The 25,454-nt window shown below is 41.1% G+C and overlaps 1 protein-coding gene and 1 long non-coding RNA gene across 2 annotated transcripts in view; one reads left to right on the forward strand and one right to left on the reverse strand.

The window, feature by feature from the left end:
* The window catches only part of PDZD8 (PDZ domain containing 8), a 92,550-nt gene extending 82,756 nt beyond the window's left edge, over positions 1-9,794 (reverse strand). The window contains exon 1 of the mRNA XM_053584678.1: positions 8,705-9,794. Within this exon, the coding sequence (XP_053440653.1) occupies positions 8,705-9,573 (869 nt within the window). The 5' untranslated portion in view covers positions 9,574-9,794. The remainder of the gene's footprint in view (positions 1-8,704) is intronic.
* A 454-nt stretch (positions 9,795-10,248) lies between these two features.
* On the forward strand, positions 10,249-15,969 carry LOC128582169 (uncharacterized). Its single transcript, XR_008378998.1, has 3 exons — positions 10,249-10,365; positions 12,450-12,659; positions 15,864-15,969. It is a non-coding gene; the product is annotated as an uncharacterized LOC128582169 (long non-coding RNA).
* Positions 15,970-25,454: the final 9,485 nt, after the last annotated feature.

A 25,454-nucleotide genomic window follows, 5' to 3' on the forward strand; every position in this document is an offset into this window, starting at 1 on the left:
TTAGGGAGGGGAGAGGTATGTCAGCACTGATTTTACAACAGCATTGGGTTACACGTCATCAGCCTGTGTTTATAATGACAACTTTTAACCATTAAAAAAAAAGTTAAAATATGTTCCTCACATGGTTTAAAGAAATCCAGAAACTATTGGTGTTCTTTACAGAGACTGAATTCAAAATCATAGGACTTCTGTTAGATATCTGAGGTTAATTTTGTGAAAATTCTTCACTGTACACTTAGGATTTTGGCAGCTTCTGTATGTACATGTACACACAACACACGCACATTAGAAAGAAATACGGAAGAACAGTTCCCAAATTTAACAGTAGTTTTCTTTGCCTGGGTGCCCATAGCTCAATGGTTAGGGCGCCAACCACATACAAGGAGGATGGTGGGTTAGAACCTGGCCTGGGCAACAACAAATATAGCCGGGTGTTGAGGCGGGCACCTGTAGTCCCAGCTACCTGGGAAGCTGATGCAAGAGAATCGCTTAAGCTCAAGAGTTTGAGGTTGCTGTGAGCTATGACACCATAGCACTCTACCAAGGGTGACATAGCGAGACTCTTTCTCAACAAAACAAAACAAACAAAAAACAGTAGTCTTCTTTGAGATATTACAGAAGATTTTTACTTTGATATTACTTATTTTCTAAGCCTTGAATTTTTAAAATGAGCTTAACACTCCTTTGAAAAGAAAATTACTGTCACTTAGCAAATTTCTGACATATAGCAAGGAAAACTTCTGACATATCTCTGTAATAGATAAAATGTCTGATAAATGTAGATTAATCGACAAGTATGTATTCAATTAGTTACTAAAGGAAAGATACATTTATTCAGCAACTATCAGATATGTGACATTTATTACTGCCATTTAGATATTATCTCCATTTCCGTAAGTAAGTGAGACTTTAAGGAAGCATAAGGCCTTTTGTCCAAGATCTGTTGACTGGTGTAGTGCCAGCTAATACTTGAAGTCAGGTCCACTTTACTCCAAAGTTCTATCTACTCAAACAGCCTCAATCCTAAAGAATTAAATAATTCCATAGTACCGGCAGTCTCTACTTATCACCTGCAGTTCTACTCAATTGAAGGTAAGTAATTAACATATGTACCTCATTTTTCCCAAGCACATATACAGGATTAGCAATTTGGCAAGACAGATTTTGAAACTACTCTGTAAAACATCTGCTAATGACCAGGTATTTGGCGTTATGAGTTTCCAAGGAAGTGTGATGTGCTCTAATGCCTTGCCAAAAAAGTGTAATTAAGTCCTATGACTATAAGGTAGGAACAAGATGATATAATAACACTTGTTTCCTGGTGACACTGTTCTGAGAAAATGGAAAATGTGATGCTGGGTCAGAATTTAACCTTTAAACAAGGTATTTAGTAGTAAAACTCTACCTTGAAATATCAGATATTCTTATTAAACTACAGCTCCAGAGTACTTCAGTCTGCTATAGAGAATCTTACCAAGAAGGAAATAAAAACAGAGAGAGAGAGATATGTTATGTGTTCTTAGGTTTAACAGCTTTTATAGAAATGGGTGAGCCATACAAATCCTATTTACATTCTAAGAAGGTAACCAAAATTATGAAGTGTTTACTATTTATTTTAGCATGCTAGTTTTTAGTTATATTTATGGCAACAAAGTTGTATACTTTTGTCTGTGTTTACTTTTCAACCTGGAGGATAAGGACCCTACATAGGCTTCAAGAGAATAATTCATGAAATTAAATGAAAATTTGTTTATGCATTTTTCTACAAAAATTTTCCACTGAGTTCCAAAAAAAGTAGGACTCTCAATAAAAGGTTTATATAAGTACTTTCAATGTATATTGAAATGGTGTAATTCCAGTTAATACTTGAAGTCAGGTCCACCTTACTCCAAAGTTCTGGTTCATACATCATGTTCTTTTTTAATAAGCAGTTAAACATAGTTTGGGGGGCTATTTTAGGGGAGGTTTGTTGTTTGAGACAAGCTCTCACTTTGTTGCCCAGGCTGGAGTCCAGTGGCACAATCATAGCTCATTGCAACCTCAACTACTGGATTCGAGCTATCCTTCTACCTCAGACTCCAGAGTAGCTGGGAGTATAGGCATATACCACAATTACTGGCTAGTTTTTTAAATTTTTTTGTGAAGATAAGAGTCTCACTATGTTGGTCAGGCTGATTTCAAACTCCTGGCCTAGAATGATCCTCCCACCTCAGCCTCCCAAAGTGCTGGGATTACAGGCATGAGCTTGCTGCACCTGGTCAAGGTTTTGTTGATTTTTTTTTTTAAAGGAAGGGTATAGGGAAGTGATTTTCAACTGGTGGGCTGCAGCAGGGTGCTCTGAAAGGTGTGCTGCAAAATTTTTAAAAGATCATTAATTAAATTGTATTCAAAATAAGTTCAAAGCAGTTAAGTATATATAATTTTACTATTTTTATCAACATAATTTAAGTGTGCTGTGAGATAAAAAAAAAAGTGAAAAACACTGGTGTATGGCAAGGGTCTGAAAATCTTTTCTGTAAAAGGTCAGAAAGCAATTATTTTAGAATTTGTGGGTACTATAGTCTGTCACTGCTACTACTTCTTTTAACAACTATAAATATAAATGTAGAAACCATCCTTAACTTACGGTTAACAACAGCTGGTTTGTAGATCCCTGATTTAAATCAATAATCGGTTTCTCTCTGCAGAAATAACGCAGCATTGGCTTTAGGAGTAAAGACTTCTTTTATATAGAACTTTGAGAAGGTCACTAATCTCTTCTAAGTCTTGAGTTTCCACATATGTAACAATTAGATATCATCGTCTCCCAGGTAGAGTTTTAACAACTGAGATAACAAAGTATGGAACTACCCACACAGTGCCTAGCATATACTTAGCCAACTTATCTTATTACCCCCACTCCTGCTCACATGATATACTGTAAGCAATACTTGTAAGTCAATATAAAGTGTTTGATCAGGCATGCTCCTTCAATACAATCTACTTTATAATGATCTGCTTGGGCTACTTCCAGGAACAAGCTGTGGCTTTCTGGGACAGTCAACAGATCTAACAGCTTCCTCATAGTTATTCTTCTTCCTTCAAAATATAAATCAAATTTCTACAGCAAAGATTTAATTTATCAATACACTATTTCCATCTAAAGTGTTTAAAAAAGCCTAAATCATAATAATCCAAAGCAGCTTAAATCCAACCTGAAAGAAATAAAATTACTAAACTTAGGTGTATTAAAGAACCTAAGGTCATGATATATTATATACAATACCAAAGAAATCAGGTGTTAGCAGAGATACTCATCTCTCCTCTTCCTGTTTGCAGGAAGGGCTTAAATACATATCCAAATATCATTATAAGGAACTTTACTTGTTCTGTTTCCCTTGAACAGTGGTTCTCAACTTGTGGGTCGCGACCCACAGGAACTGTATTAAAGGGCTGCAACATTAGGAAGGTTGAGAACCACTGCCCTAGAAAGACTAATCCTGTGAGAGTATTAGCTACTGAATAGCCATTTTTATCACCTTTACCATACCTACCACGGCACTCAGGTATGGCAGACTGCAAAAAGCATTTACTAAAATAAATGACTATTTAAAAAATGACTTAATTATTCATCTCTGAGACAATGATCTTGTAATTCCATTTATATGGAGACATAAAAACTGATTTCATCTGAGCAGCAGTACAAGGACAAGCACAATAGATTAAAAATTAGCTATTACATTGTATCATTACTCCAGAACGGCTGGAGTAACACACAATGTCATTATGTCACTGTCTTACTCTTCCCAAGTATCAAAGGTTAGTTACATTTCCTACTAACATTCGTAAATGAAACTATGATTATTGCAATACTAAGGAATCTCAGTAGCTATTTTTAAGTATTTCCCAATCTAAATAAAGATACTTTTTAAAAGTCTGTAAGTATGAGAAAGTAAATAAATGTATTATAACTTTCCGAATGAATGTATCAGTTTTCAGTGAATCTACTTTGAAAGTTTTTGAGAAGATAGGGATTACTCAAAACCATCTTTATGGACGGTACGCGTAGCTCAGTGGGTAGGGTGCTGGCCACATACACTGAGGATGGCGGGTTCGAGTCTGGCCTGGGCCTACTAAACAACAGTGACAACTGCAACCAAAAAAATAGCCGGGCATTATGGAGGGTGCCTGTAGTCCCAGCTACTTGGGAAGCTGAGGCAGGAGAATCACTTAAGTCCGAGAGTTTGAGGTTGCTGTGAGCTGTGACCTCTACGAAGGGCGACATAGTGAGACTCCGTCTCAAAAAAAAAAAAAAAAAAAAAATCTTTATCTCAGCTAATTAATTAGTAAAATAAAAAAGCTATAATTAACATTGAGAATAAATGTTTTCTTCTTCATCTAATAAGACCAAGGAAGAAATAACTCAATTACAAACCACACAGAATATGAGGCTTTCCAGAACAAGCCTAATTTAGTTCTCGAAAATTAATGGTATATAAATAAATATAGAGACACTAGTATCTCTGTTTAACTATTAAATAAATATAGCTCTGTCCCTCACCTTTAGCAGGGGAAGTGGTCCCTAAGGCTCTCTCCCTAAGGCTCTCTAATCACTAAGGATATTTAAAAGTGTTCTACAAATACACTTCAAAATGTTTTTCAGGAGTAAAAGAAAAAAAAAACTATTGGTTATAACAAAAACAATCATGCTTGGAAGACATTCCATGAACTTATAAATTGAAGTTTTCCCCAAATATGTGTTTCAAACTCATTCAATAAATTCAAATGTAGTGTCAATAAGTAGATGACCCCCTCTTCTGTAGATCAGAGAAGTAAATGGTTACATAGTTAATTATTAAAACAAAATATTCATCAAACTCAAAAAGCAACCACTATCTACTTATCACTATGTGGCAGAGAAATAGAAATATTTCAAATAAATTTTTTTTCCTGGAAGAATGGCTTTTAAAAATTCAATATTATATTGATAACGTCTTTTAAAAAGGAAAATTACTTAATGAGAGGTAAAAATGCCCACCCCAGCTATTAAGTCCTTCTGTTTTCACTAATTAGCAGCAGTAATGCTCCCTATTTATTCCTCCCACAAAGGCTTCAAAATCCACATGAATCCAGGCTAGGCAAGTAGCATCACTTCAGGGTAGCAAGTGAGTGGGGACTAAACTACCTGTAGGAGCTCCCCCACCAAGTTTTAACTGCAAAGCTGCTACTACAGTTCCTTTCTCCCCCCTGCTGTTGCTATGAGAAATGCAGAAGTGGTGCTACAAATTTTCCAATTTTTCCTAACGAAAGCCAGGAATCCAAATTATACAAAACCATCCATTTAATGTTGGCAACTAAAAAATAAAAACAAAAACAGTGTAGGTCAAATAAAAAGTACCTGCAACTGACTTTGCTCTTCAGTATACCACCAGTGCTAGTTACACTGCAATTATACTCTAAGAACAGAAGCATTAGTAAGAATCTCAAGTATTTGATACTTAAACCCTAACTATTCCTCTCCACCTGAGTAACCTGACTGTTACTACGTATTTAAGATTTTATGTTGAAGACAAAGAACATAAGTGGTAGTCTTTCTCCCCTGAAGATAAATTTTGGAGTTAATTTTTTAAATATATTATTACTGAAATGTACTAATTACATGTTAAAATATACATTTTAAGAAAGAAATCAAAGCAATTAACGTTGAGGTGGGTGAATTAAATTCCTAACTCAAATAAATTTGTAAAAACATTTTCTATGTATTATAATTCATTTTTAAAAAGTACTATAATTTTACAAACTATGTTACTTGGGTAAGATGAAGTGTCAATCAGATCAGTCCTTCAGAAGCAGCCACTAGGCCTTCTTAGTCTTCAGGTAAAGCATTAGCAACTAGCAATCCAGACAGACCACCTCACTTTAGCAACATGAAAGAGGAAAAACAGATGAAGGGGAAAAGAAGTAATAAAATTGCTAATTGGCAAAATATTTCTGTTATGTCATGATTAAAAGTGCCACAGGATCCTAAGTCTCAGTGCAATTTTCTTTACTGCTTTACTTCCACTAAGAAGATTAGATGGCTAAAAAGGATTAACTAGCAATACCTTTTATTTGGAAACACAATCTGCTGGACTAAAAAAGAAAGGCTATGTGGGATATAACTTAAAGATTTAACCTTATGATTTTACTTTAAAAGGATCCTCTCAAAATTTTCAACTTAAAAAATAAGCTTTATTAGTCAAAATCTTCTCAGAGTTTTAATTGGAAAAGATACTCCACATATATGTCAATAGCATACTTTAAAAAAATCCTTTGAGAATAAGGCAGTGTAGTTAAAAAAACAAAGAAGTCCACCTGGCTTTATCAATACTGGTTTCACCAGTTGACAGCTATGTGACTTTAATCAAGTTGTTTATATACTGAGTTTCATCCCCTCATTGATAAAAAAGGATAAACACTAGCTACTTTAATTCTTGTGAGAAGTGAGATACATCTTAGACGCACTGCAATTCCTTCTTTTATCTGAAACTTGAATCAGTCCCATTATCACCACTAGTTTAAGACACTTTTGACACAGCAGCTACACAGACAACACTTCCTGAGTTGACTTTTCTTCTTCATACTTCTACTACTTTCTTTTACTAAGCTAAAATCAGCTTCCTTGTTACTTCAACCTCATCAACCCACTCCAGTATAAATCTTATTAATGTAGCTAATTAAACTGTCACTAGACTCTAAGGTCCATGAGAACTGAGGCTATTTCTGTTCAGTACTGAAGCCCCAGCACCTAGAACAAGGGTAAGCATATAGAAGATGTACAATAAATATTTGTAGATTGAGTGACTTCTGTGCAGTATTTACTAACTGAATACTGAGATGCCCTCTAACACAAAGCACAGATGAGTACATTCCTGGAGGTGATCATTTAAAGTTTAAGGTTTAGAAGTTGACCAAAACTCATGCTGTGTTTGTTAAAAATCCCTTTAGATATAATAAATGAAAAGCAACTTTGCCATACTTTTAATGGTAATCCATTCAATAATCCAGATAAAAGTTCCTTCAAAGCAATAAACTTCCTAATACCTCTATGACTCTTACATCTTTTAGATTTACCTAAATTTCAAGTCTATATTTTTTAAAAGTCTCAAAATGGTACAGAACCCCCTTCTACTAGTTATTCTGCAAATTTCAAAACAACCCAGTCAAATTTTATCATCTGAAAGCTACCCACAAAACATGAAAATTAAAGTTGTGATAGAATATAAAAATCTGTAACAACTTTTCTCATAACTTTCTCAGCAACACGCTGCTATAAACATCTCACTGCTTGACCACTATAATCCATTTATAATTTAGTCACTTATATTCCAGAGATTAAAAGTGGGTTTCATAAAGTACGTTCCACTTCATAGAAGCAGAAATCAAACAGTGAACAAACAGTTCATCATCCTCTGCAAATCTATGGAAATATTTCCATAACAAAGTACCAACAGTTTAAAACTGCCATTCTGTGCTCTTAGCCTAAACAGGACATAATTAGTGAGGTACACCTTTCACATATACAAGTCAAGGCTTCATTCCAAATGTAAAATATTTCTGGATTATCTGGCTCACTGATGTTTGAGATTGTGGTAGAAAATTAGTGATCCACAAGCAGGTGACTTTCTCTAAAAAGCATTAGTTAAGGCTAATACACGATCAAAATAATTTTAAGATAAAGGGCAAAACCCAAAAGGTTCAAACATTTAAGTAAACACAAATTAAAGGAGGGCAGAAAAAGAAATTAGAAATGCAACTTTTTAAAAAGAAACAGCCCTTTCCACTTCAATAGCAAGCTTTCCTAGACCAAAGTGGATGCACCCTAGCCCTAGCAAATGCCTTTCTACTCCCACTTCTATAATGTTAAAAGAAAACTCACACATTACTCAAAAACGTATACTAAATACATTTAACCTATCAGGTCCAAAAGGGCTTTTCAAAGTTAAAATCACCAACTATCATTAAAATATTATCTACCATCTGCAGAGTGACTTCAGGGACCTTGTGATGAACTTCCAGCTATAGAGACTAAATGCCTGATAGGCAGTCTGGGTTTGTGCTACAGAACCTCCCCAAAGGGGCAGAAAAAACATTAATACAAAATGTACAGAGAAACACCCAAAGAAGTACAGGCTCCCAACTCCCTTCTAATTCGCTGCGCGTGGAACGCACTCCTTTGACATCTGCCCTAAAAGATACCATAGGCTCGAAGTAAAAGTGGCTTCCGATGGCAAAATAGAACAGACCTGGGCTAGGAGCACACCCATCATTGTCTGTACAGTGTCCAGGGCAATTTCTCAATGTGGCAGAGGTGATGATGCAAAGCAAGTGAGTGACGCGGCTGCTCTCAATGCAGCAACTCTATATAGAAAGAGTTTCTCAACAGTCCCAGAAGCGACTCCTGGGGATTAGAGTAGGCTTCCCTTCCATTTTCAACATGCTGCTTTAAAAGGAGGCAGCACCTCGAGGGCCCATGAGCCGTTCGAAAGCAAAGAAAATGTCCACTATTTGCCTCTGCCTAGGGCCCTGTCCAGGGTGGGGAGAAGACTCCAGCAGTAAACAAGGACTGGGATATAAACAAACCTTTGCCCTTCCCGCTCAACAAGACAGCAGCATCCCGCCCAGGCCGGATTCCCCGCAGCTGGGGTCCCCGAGCCTCTGCCATCCCCTCCAGCCTTCTCCTCACCTGATCTTGTAATTCGGAAGGGTGTGCTTGCGCTTGATGATTTTCTTGAGCTGGTTGACGATGATGGAGGTGAGCTGGGGCATGGGCCGCCCTTCAAACTGGGAGCGCACCTCAAAGTCGATCAGCGGGTCCTCCACGAAGGAGAAGAACCAGTGGGTGAAGGGCACCCGAGTGAAAACCAAGCGCAGCCTCCCCACCACTCGAGACAGTTTGACGAACAGGTAGGCGGACTTGCCGAAGACCAGGTCCACGTCGATGGCCAAGTGGAAGCCCCCGTTATACTCCACCTCTGCCTCGAAGGCCAGCTCATCGGGGCAGGCGGCAGGCAGCGCCTCCCCCTCGGGGTCCGCCTCTCCGGTGGTCGAGGGCACCACGGGCCGGACCAGGCGGATGGTCTTGATGAAGGGCACGGTGTCGCCCAGGAACACCTCCCGCAGGCTCAGCCCCTCTAGCAGGCGCCCGGCGGTCTTGGTCTGCAGCAGCTCCTCGAACTCCACCTTGATCTTCTTAGTGACCCAGCGGCGGGTCAGCGCGGTGTCCCGCAACTCCCGGAACAGGAACAGGATGGTGGCGTTGAGGAAGTAGCAGGTCTCCCGCGTCGGCGGGGCGGGGGTCTCGGGGGCTGGAGCCGGGGTCGCGCCGCCGTCGGGGGCCCCGCCGGAGGGCTCTTCCTCCCGGCCGCGGCCATAAAGGTACTCCCGCAGGGGCAGGCCTGGCACCGGCTTGAGGTAGCGGAAGCCGTCGCCCGCGCGTGCGGCCTCGTGCGGCGGTGGCTCGGGCTGTTTGCGGTACAGCAGAAGGAACTGGGCGAGGAGCGTGAGGAAGGAGCCCAGCACGGCCGACACCAGGATCATGAGCAGCAGCCCCATCCCGCCACCACCTCCACCCGGGCCGCTGCTCCCGCGCCGCTTTCTTCACGCCACCGCCCCCGCTGCCTCCATCTTGAGGACATCGGGCGGCGGGGTCCCGGCAAGCGGCTGCCTGGGCCTCGTCCAGCGGGTCGGGCCGGCGCTCTGAGGCTCCGGATCCGCAGCGGCCCGCGCCTCCTTAGACGCTCCCGCAGGGCCGGTGTGGCGGCGATGGGGGCGGGGGCGGACGGCGCCTCCCTTGAGCCTCCGCTCATTGGTCGAACGGGGAGTGACGTCGACAGCGTACTCGCTCCCGCCAGCGGCGCTGGGCAGCCGGCATCCGGGCGCGCGGGCGCGGGCTCTGCTTCACCTCCCGGGCGCCCTTCCAACCCCGCCCCCCGCCAACATTCCACTCAGGGACAGCGCGCGCCGCGATCCACGTGGCTGTCACTCCTGGAGCAGCGGTCCGGATCTGGAAGCATAGCTGCAGGCTCAGGTTGGAGGCCGAGAAGGTCCGGCGCAGGCTTGGCGCGTTCTGGATGCCGGTTGTCCGGTTGTCTTCCAATGCGCCCATCCCCCGTCGCTGGCCCTGGTCCCCACTGCCACCTCTGCCGCAGCCCTGCAGTGTGGAAGCCACTCGCGCCCCTGAGGGTTGGGCTGGCGAAGACGCTTTTCCTGCAGGGCAGCGCCGCAGAGGTTCTGAGCTGGCCGTTCGTACACTTGCCAAGCCGACCGCAAGAGAGGACTGACTGCCACGGACACTGCCATCGCTGACTGTCAGTGCGACCCGCGGACGCTCTGCGTCCGCGCAGGGTGGGTCCTGGGAGAGGGGGTTAGAGCAGAGAGGGCGTGAGACGCGAGCTGGCTTTTCCACGTAGGTGAATCTTCAAAATTTAAACAGGCAAAAAGTTTAAAGAAGAATCGTGAGGAGTGAAATGAGCTTGTCAGGTGATTGGAAGATGAACAGTGACTCACTGCCACGCTCTTGTTAAACCTCCCTGTGTATTACCACATTTAGTCCTACCTACGGGGACCCCAGCGCAGAGAAGAAGTTGCCATGGGGTCACATAGCAGAGCTTGGTTTGTCTAACACTGAATCCTAAGCTCTTGGTCTCTATTCTCCACCATAACACCAAATTTGCTACAGTCCACTAAGGGAGCTGGTCAGTTCTCTGCTGCAGAGGAAAGAAAAGTTGGAAAGGAGGGCCAGCGAATTTTGTACAGGGTAGCACCTTGACCAAAGCCATAGAGTTAATGAAGCCAGGTTGCGTGTACTCCTCAAGCTCACTGGCTGCTTAGTTATTACATCATAAATGCATATCCCTCCAACCACATGAACACCAGAGGGGTCAAATTTTCCATACCTAAAAGTCAGGCAGATTCTGGCTGTATGTAAAGAGCTCCACTCTAGCTCATGAAAATCTTGAAGCCAAGGATTCTCTTGGCTCTGGGTGATTCTACCACAAAAACGGTTTTGACTGAGCTGGGGAAGTTACAGAACTTTGGGATTATGATGATCTCAGCTTAACTTTTTCATGGCCAGGTGTAAATCATGGAATGGCTCCCATTATGAAAGAAACAAGGCAAGTGCCTGCCTAGGAACCATGCTCAAACTGTTGTGGGGATTTCTAGGAGCTTCAGGCAACTTCTGGTCTCCTATCACCTCTGGCTCCTGGCCTTTGCTTCTGGGCTGTTCCTCCCAAATGCAAAATGTAGACTCCTTCTCAATTTCCACTCTATGCCTACTCATAACATTTATGCACCATTATAGTAAATGTTAAAGAAGCCAAAGTGGGGGAGAGTGAAGGAGGAGTTCTTCACATTACTGAGATACAGAAACCTCAAACTGTGTATCCATGCATCCTGGATCGTAAAGTATTTTTCACCCATGTCCCTTCCCCACAGTGTTGGTGAGATGGAGTCTCCCATCTCATTCTCCATCTCAAAGTCTCCTCTCTCTCTTCCCCTCCTCCCACCTCTTCCTTACTCTTCAGAATACCTCTGATAATCCCAAATCTTTTCTGTTCTACAGAGTCATTCAATTCCCCCACAAACCGTGTCCCCCTCAGAGGCACACTCCAAATCTATGAAGGAGCTCAGCAAACCTTTTGGGTAGATAAAAGAAACATATTGTCTTTTGTGTTAAAAATGGCTAACAGTTACTAAACATAATAACACAGAAAATTGACTATCCCAGGCACAATGTTAAGCACTTTGTTATTTAGAAATATTTAAATATTTTTAGAAATGTCGTGAGTTTTTATAAAGTCAAAAGTACAGTCATATGCTGCATAATAATGTTTTGATCAACAATAGACCACATACAGGATGGTGGTCTATTATAGATTATAATATGACATGTTATTGTAGCTTTTTTATGTTTAGATATGCAAATACTTACCACTGTGTTATAGTTACCTAAGATATTCAGTACAGTAACAGGCTGTACAGGTTTCTAGCCTAAGAGCAGCAGGCTGTACCACGTAGCCTAGGTGTGTAGTAGGCTATACCACCTAGATTTGTATAAGTGCACTCTATGATTGCACAATGATGAAGCTGCCTAAGGGCTCAGAACATACTTCTGTCCTTAAGCCATGCATGATATTTGATATTTAAATTAAAGGTGATGCTCATAAAACATGCCCTTTGTTTCATGAAGAGATGCTATGTTAGTAGAAACTTTTGTTTTTAATACTATTCCCTGGAAGAATATAAATCCAGGGAATAGCATTAAATAGCAATAATACCATCTCATTTTTTATATTAATGCTGGTTTATAGAAACTCAAAAGTCTGAAAACCACTGGCCCCAGCTCTGAAAATCTATGATTCTGAGCAGGTATTTGGAGGAAGTAGTGTGCTTCGCCTTCCTGATGACCTTTTAATGTATTTTAAAAGATGCCATTGAAATGAAGCTGCCCCAACAACCTTCATGGGAAGAATTCACTTCAAGAGTAAAGATGTTGAATACCAGAAGACGGGTTACATGTGGAATTCACACTCTCACCAGCTAGCGGGAGGCACAGACCACTAATGTTGCTTGACTGAATCATTCCTGGTGACCACCAAAAAGGATGAGAAAGCCAAAGCAGAAAATGTGGAGAGTCTGTGAGTAGCATGAAAGCCAATCTGGTGTTAAGTGACATAAAATTATGCAAATGTAATGAAATAAGAGGAAAAACATTGAATTTAGAATGCTTGCACAACAAATGTTACATCATTTGCTCACACTTTGTGAACTATGAGAATTTGAATTCAATTATTTTTTCAGCATCCACCAAGTGCCAGGCTCCAGGGATACTGAGTGGAAGAACAGAGTCTTTACCCTCAAGGGTGCCAGGCCTAGGCAAAAGCAGAAACACCTACATAACTCTGATGAAAAGAGACCGTGCTCTAGTAGAGGTACATACAAGATTCTGTGGAAACAGAGCTTTCTGGTTCAGGGCAGGAATAGTTAATTGCAAACAACAGAAACTGCCTTGAGCTAACTTAACTGAAATGGATTTGTGTTAAGGACAGTAGATTCTCCAAAAACTCAGCTGCAAGATGGGCCTCTCTTAGAAACTCAAGTGAAAAGGCTATTTCATACCTCTCTCTCATTCTGCTCCTTAGTCCCCGACATTTTCCATCTCTTCTCCCTACAAACCTCAACCCCAAATCCACTTACTTGTGCTCTGGATCCTACCTGCCTCCAGGGTCTGTTTCTTTTCCCTTGGCATGAAAACTAGAGTCAGTCTCTCCAGTCTTAAAAATGAAAACAAAAAGAGCCAATGAACATCCTCCCATAAGCTCCTCCTTCACCCTTTTTTTTGGTCTTACCTACAGAATCAAGTTTTTAAAAGGAGTAGCCAGTTCTTTCTGCTTGCTTAATTCCTTAACCCACTATAATCTGACTTCTACCTAAAACCAACCCTCTCTTCCTACATGAACCTGTTTGTGCCAAAGCCCGGTGACTTCCTTGTGGCCACGACCAATAGTTTTTTGGAGTTCCTATCAGAGTTCTGAGGAACATATGACAATACAGATCATTCATTCTTTCTTGAAATCCTTCCATCCATCAACAACACCATGAAGAGGACCAAGTAAGGTCAAACTTGACACATACTCTCTCCTTTTCAGTTGTCAGCAAGAGAAACTCACTCAAGTTGCCTGGCACTTCTGTCTAGAGATAGTGAGGTAAAGGTGCCTTGGAGAGGATCTGTGAAGAAAGCCCTGAGTGCGGGCTGACCAACTATTCCAGTTTGCCTGGGAGTAAGAGGATTCCTGAGAGCAAGACCTTCAGTGCTAAAATTAGAAAAGTCTTGGGGAAACTGGGACAAGTTGGCCACCCTTCCTGGGTGGTCTCTTTAAGATTGAAGATAACAGGCAGGTTGGTTCTTATCCTCCTGGGGAAAGAAAGAAAGTAGGCCATAGCAGCCCACACCCTCTGGGCTGATGGAAGGAGACAGGAAATATATATTCCTAAGAGACAAGGAAACTCCTGGGATTAAGGAGATGAAGACTTTGATGCCTGCCTTTTTGCTTTCTAAGATAACAGCTTTATGGAGATATAATGCACACATCATCTGCCTCGTATTTGAAGTATACAATTGAAGCTTAGAAGTTTTTAATTTTGTTAATGACTAGTTTATCTGATTTTTTTTTTTCTTTTGTCACTTGTCCTTTTGGTTTTGTGTCTTAGAAATCATTGTTTAATTTAAGGTCATGAAGATTTGTGCCTATGTTTTGTCCTGAAAGCTAAGAGTTTTACATCTTATATTTAGATCTTCTTTATGTATGTTGAGGTAATTTTTTTTTTTTTTTTTTTGAGACAGAGCCTTAAGCTGTCACCCTGGGTAGAGTGCTGTGGCATCATAGCTCACAGCAACCTCCAACTCCTGGGCTTAAGCGATTTTCCTGCCTCTGCCTCCCAAGTAGCTGGGACTACAGGCACTTGCCACAGCGCCCAGCTATGTTTTAGTTGCAGCCGTCTTTGTTGTTCAGTGGCCCAGGTTGGATTCAAACCTGCCAGCTCAGGTGTATGTGGCTGGCGCCTTAGCTCCTTGAAAGGTAATTTTTGTGTATGGTATGTGTGTGTGGTAGGGGGTCCAACTCTTATCATTTGCATGTAGATATCAAATTGTCTTGTACCATTTATTGAAAAGACTACTCTTTCCCTATTGAATTGTCTTAGGACCTTTGTTTAAAATCAATTGGCTATAAATGTGAGGGTTTATTTCTGGACTCTAACTTCTATTCCTTTTACTAGGTTGGACATTTAAGTTTGCAAACTCATCCTAGAAAAAAGCTACATACTTTTCTTTCCCCTTGGAAAACTAAGCACTGATACCAGAATCTAGTCCACCCTTCAAAGCACTTTTGAAACTCTTTTTCTAAAGTGGCCATCAGAGCTGTCATTGTACAAGGTCTAACAGTTAAGTTTGTGAACTCATCCTAGAAAAAGTGTTACATACCTCGTTGCTGAATTTGACTATCCAGATGGCCAGCCTCTGACAGTATTACACAGTTTTAATTACTATAACTTTGTAGTAGGTTTTGAAATCAGAAAGTGTGAGTCCTTCAGCTTTGTTCTTTTATTTCAAGATTGTTTTAGCTATTTGGACTCCTATCTTTTTGAAATTTAATATTATTGAAACATCTCTCAGGAGTGGAAGTAGCCACTCAGGGCCAATGAAGAACTTAATAAATACTGTTTAATGTATGAAGGAAGACTCTGAGAGTGCCTTGACTGCTTTCAGGGAGGCTGGTTCAGAGTACTGGGTATGGCTAACACTAGCCTTCTGGCCTGGTCGTCCTGGCACTGTGTGTTTAAGTGCACATTTGTGTTTGCATGTGTATGAATGTTTGTGTAGTTTTAAAGTACAGAAAAGAGATTATGAGACATGCTGTGGAGTTGGGGGACCACACAGAGTCCTCCAGCCTTAAGGAAAAATAATCAAGTTCAGATTTCAGTGGCAAATAATTTCCTGGACAAGAATTGGCTCTTGGGAAAAGTCAGATAAACCACTAGCAGCACAGAGTGGACAGCACACAGGAAGTCTGGGTTTGTGGATAGCAACAGCAACAAGACAGCAGTCAGGAGCCCCAGGCATCTGTGTAGACTGTTAGACCTCCAGCTTCAAGGGATCACAGCCAACTTTTGGCTTATGATGATAAGGACCCAACTGTTAAACTGAAAGCTCCTGGACTCATTCTAGGGACAACAGGATGGGTGGTTGGAATAATAAGAATTAGCATATGTATTAAAGGTAATGTGACCATATTTGTATTGAGGGAGGGGAGACAATTATTTCCTGCTTTTCATATTTCTAGGTGAAAGGACCTCAGGAGATGCAACACTTCTACTCTTTTTCTACCCCCTGGGTCTGACTTATCACATTGGAGGATTGGGGAGAAAATCTGGGTATGAATGTCTCAGCCAGTTCTGAGCTTTCTTTGAGAGACAACCTCTCTTCAGAAGGCCTGTGTCCTACTCAGCTATCTGCCATGGGGTAAGTACAGCTGTGCTTGTGCTGGTGGCCTATTGTTGTTTAGCCAAGTTTAATTCTAAAGTGCACTTCTAAGCTGTGTTTGCAAATCTACCTTGAAATAGTAATAGAACTGACATTCTGATCTTCCTGAAGCCCATGCTCACTTTTAACTGGTTCAGAACCGAGGGAGCAGAAGTACTCTTTATTGTTTGGTTGATTGATTGATCCTTAAAAATGTTTACTTATACGTTGTTTTATACCCTTATGTGATTAAACATTACTAAAATGATTTATTCTTATACTTTTCCTTTTCCACTCTTGTTTTGTTTGGGGTTAGTTTTTATGGCCACTATTCCTCTACTGGGCCATAAAATGTCAAGTGATTCTTGTTAGGGTGGAAAGCTCACTAGGTGCTCATGAAGCAGGGGAGAAAGATTTCTCCAGACAAACACTAGGATATAAAAGTATAAAATTTACTTTATCTCCTTAGAAGGAGAGAGAGAGAGAAACAGAGTGGAAAAGAGAGGGCCAAAGGGGCATAGGGAGCCAGCTTGGCATCCCAAAGAAAGAGAGGAAATATGTTAGCAGTGAGGCCAAGAGGCTGGCCACTTTTATGGGAACAAAGAGAAAGAAAATAAGTGATTGTAGTGAAATGAGCAGGGTGCCCTGAGAAACTACTCCACCTCTCCTGTCCTCTTAGCACGGATGATGAGCAGCTGTCTTGCTATTGGAGATAGGCTTACCATAGGTGTTTTGATCCTGTTGGTGATTCTGCCTTTGAGGTATGATTTTAGGCAGGGTCTGAAGCCTGATGTTTGCACCTAAGACCTCCAAAATTGAAAAACAGGCAGAGAGCTGGAGAATGTAAAGAGAAAGATTTACATTTCCTTTCTGTCTGCTCTGTTCAGATGTTGTGAAAACTGTGTCCCCACAGGGAGCCTCTCAGCTAGTCAGCAGCAGAGGAAGACCAAAAGGATTGCTTTCAACCCCTTACTGAATACCTATGAGTTAATAATTTTTCTGTTATTTCACTATTAAGATCGACCATCTGTTCGGTTCCATGATTCTCTCCTTGGCCCTCTTTTTTTTTTTTTTAATTCTAAAAAAGGCCATCCTTTACCTGGATGATGACAGTCACTCTGAAGGCTTCAGTTCACGCTTCTCCAGCCATGTCTTTCTGGTGCCTACACCCAAGAGATCTCCAACTCGACCTGACCTAAACAGAGCGTCTCCCTTCTGGCAGAGACCTCTGGCTGCCTGCTCACTGTCCATTCTTTCCCTCTTCCTTGGTAACAGGTCTCCCATTTTATCATGAACGACAATGCACCTAGCCAAAAGACTCTTATTCCTCCATCTCCCTTATAATTACATATGTCCACATGACTGGATTTTGATTTGTAAGAAGTGCCAGGTAGAGGGGCAGCACCTGTGGCTCAAAGGGGTATGGCGCCAGCCCCATATGCCAGAGGTGACAGGTTCAAACCCAGCCCCGGCCAGAAATTGCAAAAAAAAAAAAAAAGAAGTGCCAGGTAGGATCTTTGGGAAGTCTCTTCTGGGGGATTGACTCAGCTGGAAGCTATTCCATTTTGCTCTTCCCTCTTGTTCCTACTTGTAGATGTCTGGCATATAGTCAGGATTTCTGAAACTCCAGACATTATTGTATTTTAGACTATGAGATAACTGATGCTAGAAGTTATTTGCTAGCAGAGTAGGAAAGATAAGACACCTAGGTCCTTGAGGATTTCTTGAAACTACCATAGGAGCTGTGGATATTCTGTTATATTCCTAATCCTAATAAACCTAATCCAAATCACATCACCCTATAAACATTCCTCCCAAACTGGCTCCTCTTCCATTTTCTGTCTTTTCAAAGATGGTCCCTGTAGTCACCCAACTGTCCAAGCCCTCCTTACCGTCCACTCTTTCCCCCCACTTCTCTATTCACATTCCTAGAGCCTTATTTCTTCAGTTGTCTTCTAGCTGGTCACTCTGCCTGTCTTGCCTCCCATACCATTGCCAGAGTGGTCGTTCTCTGTCTATCATGTCATTTCATGGGTCCCCAGAACCATATTAATAATAATGGCCATCAAACATCAAGAGATGGCAAATGGAAAACACTGTGCTGAGCACTTTGGAAGCACTTACATTCTCATAAATCATCCTGTGAGATAGGTACTATTGCTATTTTATGGATAAGGAAACAGATACTCACGCAGATAAGTAACCTGTCAAAGGTCACTAAACTAGTAAGGGGAGGGACAGAGATTTGAACAACTCTGTCTAACCCCAGCGCTTCTCATTCTAGGGCCATGTTCCTTTAGGCTGCAGACCCCACTCATTGGCATGGCAAAATAAGCCCTTTGCAATCTGATCTCTCTTTTCCCACTTCTGCCTTCTCTCTCCCTACTCCAGAAGTAGATTGTGAAGATATTATTGATGAGTTTGCTTCCATTAAAGTCAGGAAAATAAAATTATAATGAACTCTGGTTTTGGTACAAATAAAATATTTAAACTTAAAATAATGTGAATTTTAATATACCAACTTTCAAAATTTTCAACCACTTTCATATTCTGGAAAAACCACCATTAAAAATACACAAAATGCCTATAGAGGGCTGCACATTTTTCCTTTCATCTCAGGCTCTAATATTTCTTGGTATGGCACTATCAGATCTTGTCTTTATGTATCATGGATTTCATATTTTTATTTTTTAGATGTTATAGTAAATATTATTTATCTTGATATTGAGTTTTTTGGTGCCCCTTAAATTTTGTATGTAAAGGGAGCGTCTTACTCTCCTCACTCTAATCCTTGTCCTCAGCCATAGTAATCTGTTTCCTGGACATACAGTGATCTGTCTTACCTCCTTTATTCTGTCCATTCCTGCCTAGCACATAGTAGGTCCTCCACAGATATTTGTAGTACCATGAATAAATGCTATTGCTTCTGACTGAAACACCCTTGGGTCACCTATCACTTTCCTATTGCCCAAACAACTATTATTTGGGCTTTTTAAAGACTGAATTTGAGTGTCACCTCCAGCCAGAAGTTGTCCTGACTACACAGTCTCCTTCCCTCCTGCCTCCTCTCAGTCTGGATAATGAGCTTCTCCACTGTACCTGGTGCACTCTGAGCTCACCTTGGAAATGACTGTCTTTACCATGTTCTCAGATTCCCTGTAACTTGCTGTGAATCACAAGTCTACTTGTGAGCTTCTTAAGAGCAAAGACGGTGGTTTTCTCAGACTCAGTAGCTACTGAAGAGTATGCTTAGAGGACAGATGGGTGAATGGATGGTTAAGGGAGATGTATTTTAGGATGTAAGTGGTGACAGACTGCAAGGGAAGTATGTAATGTGGGGCACTGAGACTCATGAGGACTCTTTGTCATAATCCCGCTAAGAGTTGATGAGGGCCTAAACCAAGGCATTGGCAGTAGTTAGATGGAAGAGACATTTATTTAGAGGAAGAATCAATGGAATCTGATCGGGAATTAAGTGGATGGAGAAGAAGGATTCAAAGCAACTGAAGCTTTGCCATTGAGTGAGTAGGAAGATGAGGGTTCCCCGAACAAAAAACACACAATGTAAGAGGAGTGTGGGGAAGAAATCCTCAGGACTCTGACAAAAGTACAGCTATTTGGGAGACAAATAAGCAATGAAAGCAGGCCAGAAACCAAATTGCATGATTACAACAACCCCTTCCCTTACTCCCGTAAATCCTCATGACTCTGACAAGGGTTTAGCCATCCTGGGAGGACAGCTAGTGATGACAGAGAGCAGGTCAGAGACCAAATGGCATGGTCAAGGCAACCCCCTTTCCACCCTCTTGAAATGCTTAAAGATTCCTGGGAAGCATCAGGATCGATTTCCTACCCTGGTCCTGACTAGCACTACAGATAAGGTCTTCATTCAAGATTAATACCTTCTGTGGAAGGCAGTAATTCTAAAATAAGTCTCAGACACAGCATTTTTCACTCTGCAGCAAAGATGACTTCCTTCACCTCTCATGACCGCCTCCCACGTTCTAACTACACTAAGAGTCCCTTGAAACTGTGCGAGCTGGGCTGCCTTCTGGTCAAACTCTATTCTGCTCCTTTAAGATAAAGCCCATCCTTCATCCCTGGACCCGCCTCCTCTCCTTCCTACAGACTCTGGCAGGAACTCTATCCCCAAACCTCTCAAGGCAGAGCCTCCAGGCCTCTCACCTACACATGGAGACTGACCTAGAGACTGGGAAAGACGTTGGCAAGGAAGCCCAGAGAGGTCTATGGCCTCTCAACCTATGCAGCAAGACAGAGTCAGAGCCTGGATCATAGTCCTTGTGTCCCTTCTTTTTTAATGTCCTCAGACTTTTCTTATGTTTGTTTCACAAAATATTGCTTATTTTTTCTTTATCAACTGAAATGAAAAACTGTTTCAAATAATACATTCAGGAGAGTTTAACAGCACCTCTAAATTCCATCTACTTTATGCTTTAATACTGTGCTTGCCAGTCTCAAAACCACTTATCTTTCATTTGAGGCTGTTTATCAATTTCAACTCTCCTTCATTATAATTCAGAACCTGAACTACCTCCACAGTGGCGAGTTTCTCAGAAGGCGATTTTGATCACTTCCCTTCCAGGGACACCTATAATCAGATCCTTTTTAGATAGATGTGACCTTAGTTGGCATTTATATTCTTCCTAACTGGTTCTCCAAACCATTCCACTTTTCTCCATCCCCCAATGCTACTCTAGTCTGGGTCCTTGTCATCTCTTGCCTAAATTTTTGTCACTGCCTGATTGAGCTTTCTACTTCCAACTTCCCTCCCCTTCCATCATTCTCCACTCTGGCCCCAAATTAAGCTATTCCCGGCTTAAAATCTTTCAGTAGCTCTCCATAAGCTCAGGGACAAAGTGCTAGTTCTCAGAATGATCCCTTAGCCCGTTCAAGATCTAGCCCATGCCTAGGTTTTCCACCCCATCACTTAACCCATCTCCTGCTCCCAGGATGTGTTCCAGCCTGCCTGAACTTCCTATGATTCCTTCTTAAGCCTTCTTCTTCTTCTTTTTATTTTCAGGCCTTTGCAGCAGCTGCATCTTCCACCTAAAACTCTCTGCCTCTTCTTTGCAGACAACCCTGCCCTTCAATTCTCGACTTCAATCGTCACCTTTAGTGGACTCCCTTGCCCTTAACCTAGGCATGGCTCCTGCTTTATGCTCATGTAACATTCTGTATGTGTTCACCTATCCTGATACTTGTAGCAGAGACTGCTAGTTGCTTCTCCCATATCCATTTGCTTCTTTCATTTCAGAGAAGAATTTGGAGCAGCAAATTGTTCAGCTTAAAAATGTTCTATTCCAGCCAGCCTTGCAAATAAGAGTGGCCAAAGAGATAAAAGGAGACGTTGTTGAGTGGGAGCTCTTTAAGGGTTTGGAATTATTGTACTCCATTCCTTTTTTCCTTCCTTTTCCCTCCTCTCTGCCTGGAATGCAGATGTGAAGGCTGGTGCTGCAGTGGCCATTTTATAATTATGTGGTAACCTTGAGGGTAAATGCCACACACTGAGGACAGGTAAGCAGAAGGATAGAAGCATAGAACACTGATGACATTGAAGCTGCACATAACTTTGTAATCCCCACCTCTGAATTTCCTTTACATTAGAGAAAAAAAGTCCCTTAAGCTATCAATGTACTATTTTTCATGTCTCTGTCACTAGCATCCAAGTATATACAATCCTAATATAATATTCATCACAATTTGTTATCATCACTTGCACAATGTAAACCACTGTTTCCTAGTACTTGGCACAGGGCCTGGAGTATACTTAAGTGCTCAACTGATATTTATTAAGTGAATGAATATATTTACATGACATACTCTCTACTTTGGTAAAAAAGCCACCTCAATCTTGTCCTGGGGAGGAGGCATCACTGCTGACTGTGCTCCTCTGGCAAAGAAGGAGAAGATCATGGTAGAGAAAAATAAAATGTTATAATAGCAACAGACTTGGGAATGGCAAGCCCTTGAGATCTACCAGTGGATCTAAATCTACCATGTGGAGATCAATGTAGCCGTTGGGTTCCATGAGCACACTCACCTCTTCTCTAGTTACAGTCACCCCTTAGGTGATCTTATGCAGCCTCACGGATTTAGATACCACCCATAGGCACATGCTTCCAAATGTATTAATCATCTGAACCCCTTTAGGAAACTCACATGTTCAACAATCTAGCAGACCTCTCCACTTCAGCATGGAATGATGTCTTGTGGGAACTGGGGTGATATTCATCCCATGAGAGCTCCTTGGGCAGCCCTCCCCATCTCAGTCAATGGCAATTCTGTCCTCATAGTTGGTCAGGCCAAAAGCTTTGTGCTGTCCTTGACTCCCTTCTTCCTCTCTTATCTACATTCACTCTGTCAACGCATCCTGTTGGTTCTACCTTCAAAATATATTCAGAATTTAACCACTTCTCACCACGTTCACTGTCCTGGTTCAAAGACCTTCTTGGAGCCTAAATAACTGGAGTGGACTCTTACTTGGCTCTCTACTGCTGCTCTTGCCACCTGACGACGTCAGTCTCAACACAGAAGCCCCAGTGATTGTGTTAAAGCACAAGTTTGATCATGTCATTCATCTGTTCGAAACCACCAATGGTTTCTGTGGTGGGCAGAATAGTGGCCCCTCAAAGATGTCCACATCCTAATCCCCAGAACTCATGTTACAAGGCAAAGGAGAATTAATGTGACAGATGGAATTAATGTGGTTGATCAGCTGACCTTCATATAAGGAAATTTTTCTGGATTATCCAGTTTAACTCAATGTAATTACAAAGGTGATGTGAGGGGTGGCGCCTGTGGCTCAGCGGGTAGGGCGCCGGTCCCATATGCCGGAGGTGGTGGGTTCAAACCCAGCCCCGGCCAAATTAAAAAAAAAAAAAAAAAAAACAAAGGTGATGTGAGAATGATTCAACCTGCCATTGCTGCTTTGAAGATGGAAGGGTGTTGGGAGAGAGAAACGTAGGCAGCTCTAAGACCTGGGAATGGCAAGGAAATGGGTTCTCCCTACTAGCCTCCAGAAAGGAATGTGGCTCTGCCAACACCTTGATTTTGGTGCAGTGATACTTGGTGGAGGTCAAAGTTTTGAACTCTAGAGCTGTAAGATAATGAACGTAGGTTGTTTTAATTCACTAAGTTTGTCATGGTTTGTTACAGAAGCCACAAGAAACTAACACCATTCCCTGTACCATGCAAGGTAAAAACCAAAGTCCTTACAGCAAAGACCAAGATTCCAAATGCCCTGGTCCCTGTTATCTTTCCAGCCATATCTTCTGCCTTCTACCACATTCACTCTGCACCACATGGCCCCTTGCTCCAGCCGTGCATCTTCGTAAAATGAATAAATGATTCTGAAACTCTTCATTTTGCAGAAGAAAGAGAGGAAAGGTGACCTGCACATGGTCCCCCAGCAAGGACTTGAACCAGGGACTCCTGCCCAACCACCAGAAGGTTACAATTTCTACTGTGCTTTGGCACTCTAAATGTTTAAAAATTATAAATCAAACTGTTAAATAATATATGCCTTCTCCCCCTACATTGACAAATATGACTTCACAATGGAAATTTTTTTAAATTGGCATAATTTTTATATGACTGAAAGACTACAAAATATTGAAGACAACTTAATTCAGTTATTACTGTGCATGTTCTATTGATGGCCTAGATATATTTAGATGAGTAATAAAATAAAGACATATTTCAGAAATTATCATATATTCCATACATTTTTTATGGTAGAAAAAAATCACTAATCAAGTAATTATAATCAAGATATATAAATAATTTATGTGCTATTGATAATAATGATCTAGGGGATTAAAAATAACATGTAATTTTATCCAAAAGTATCACATTTGAATATATTTCCATCAAAAATATAAAATAAAAGTAAATATAAAAAGAATAATTAAATATTTTATTTTTTAAAGCATGAAAAATATTAAAAGGCAAAGTAGAAATTATGATTAATGAATGCAAAAATTATGAACAAAATTATTTCAATAAAGCTGCAATTTTTATTTAAAACTTTAACAATGGAATTAAATCGTAATAAATATCTTTACAAAAAATAGAAACTATTCACTATTCCAGCATTCATTCTTTTAACTTAGTGGTCAATATAAATAATTGTTATCATCCATTGATGTTAAGGCCAGATTTACAGATATATTTAAGAGTAACATGAATTATTTAATACTATAGTATGATTCTCAGCTAACCATGTGCATTTTTTGTGATTATGCTAATTCGCGAGTACTTTAGGAACCACAAATGGAACAAAAGTAAGGGAAAAATGCTCAGCATCACAGGGAATGATATACAATGTGTTTCATCCTCTTTCTCTGGAAGGAAGGCACTGATGAGTTAATTAATTTGCCTTTTCTCTTACTAAAGGCCTGTACCACTTACATGCTCTCAGCCATCTCTGGCAACAACAACCCACAAAACTTCAAGGCATTCAGACCTGGTAGCCTTTGTTTTGAGGACAAAAGGTAAGAAATATGGAAAACTGTTTCCTGAGGCCTGAGCAGTTTTGGTCCTCAAGGTGGCTGTTTAGGATTAGGAACAGTGATGTGCCAACGCAGAGCACCAGATCCTAAGTGACAGAGGCACGCACATACATGTTCTTTAATAAGTGTGTGTGTGTGTGTGTGTGTGAGATATATATTGTGGGGTCCTGGAGGTTCAGAGGCCTCTCTTCACTTGCCCAGGTCTGAGGGCAGTATGGAAAAACATTCCCTGGATGATTGGCTAATAGGTCATTTGGGGTATTCACATGGAAATAAACGTTTTTGCTTAGCCTTTGAAGGCCATTTTGAGCTGAGGAGTCCTACAGTGCCCCTTGTCTACGCTACCCCTTCCTGCCCACCACACGTCTGATGATGGGGTCCAGTTGCTAATGTCATTCTGACTCCACACTCTGTACACTTTTGCTAAGGAAACTGTAGAGCCACATTTGTCAAGAAAATATGTAGCAAACGTGTTTTGGTTCTTAATTTCCTGATTGATAGCAGAGTTTCGGGGAAATACTTTGACAAACAACTTAATACTAAACATATCAGAATGAAACAGCTAATGGAAAAGAAAGATAAGATCCTGATCTTCACATAATGCCAACATTTTTTTTTAAAGTCAGATAAAACAATCACCAAGATATACGGCTCATAAATGCCTACTAAAAAGCCTTTTAAAAATAAAGATTCCAGTTATGAGCACAAGGCAATAAGCTAAGCTCTCGAAAGAAACTAAGGTAAGTATAGAATTCTCATTTTGTAGAGATGGAAATGGAAGCACAGAGAGGCTAACTGGTTTGTACAAGGTCACACAGCTGAGTGGTAGGGGCAGTATTCCAAGCCAGGTTCATCTGTGCTCAGATTCTGACTTCATAACC

Source organism: Nycticebus coucang, chromosome 3, assembly GCF_027406575.1.
Source record: "Nycticebus coucang isolate mNycCou1 chromosome 3, mNycCou1.pri, whole genome shotgun sequence".
Lineage (NCBI taxonomy): Eukaryota > Metazoa > Chordata > Mammalia > Primates > Lorisidae > Nycticebus > Nycticebus coucang.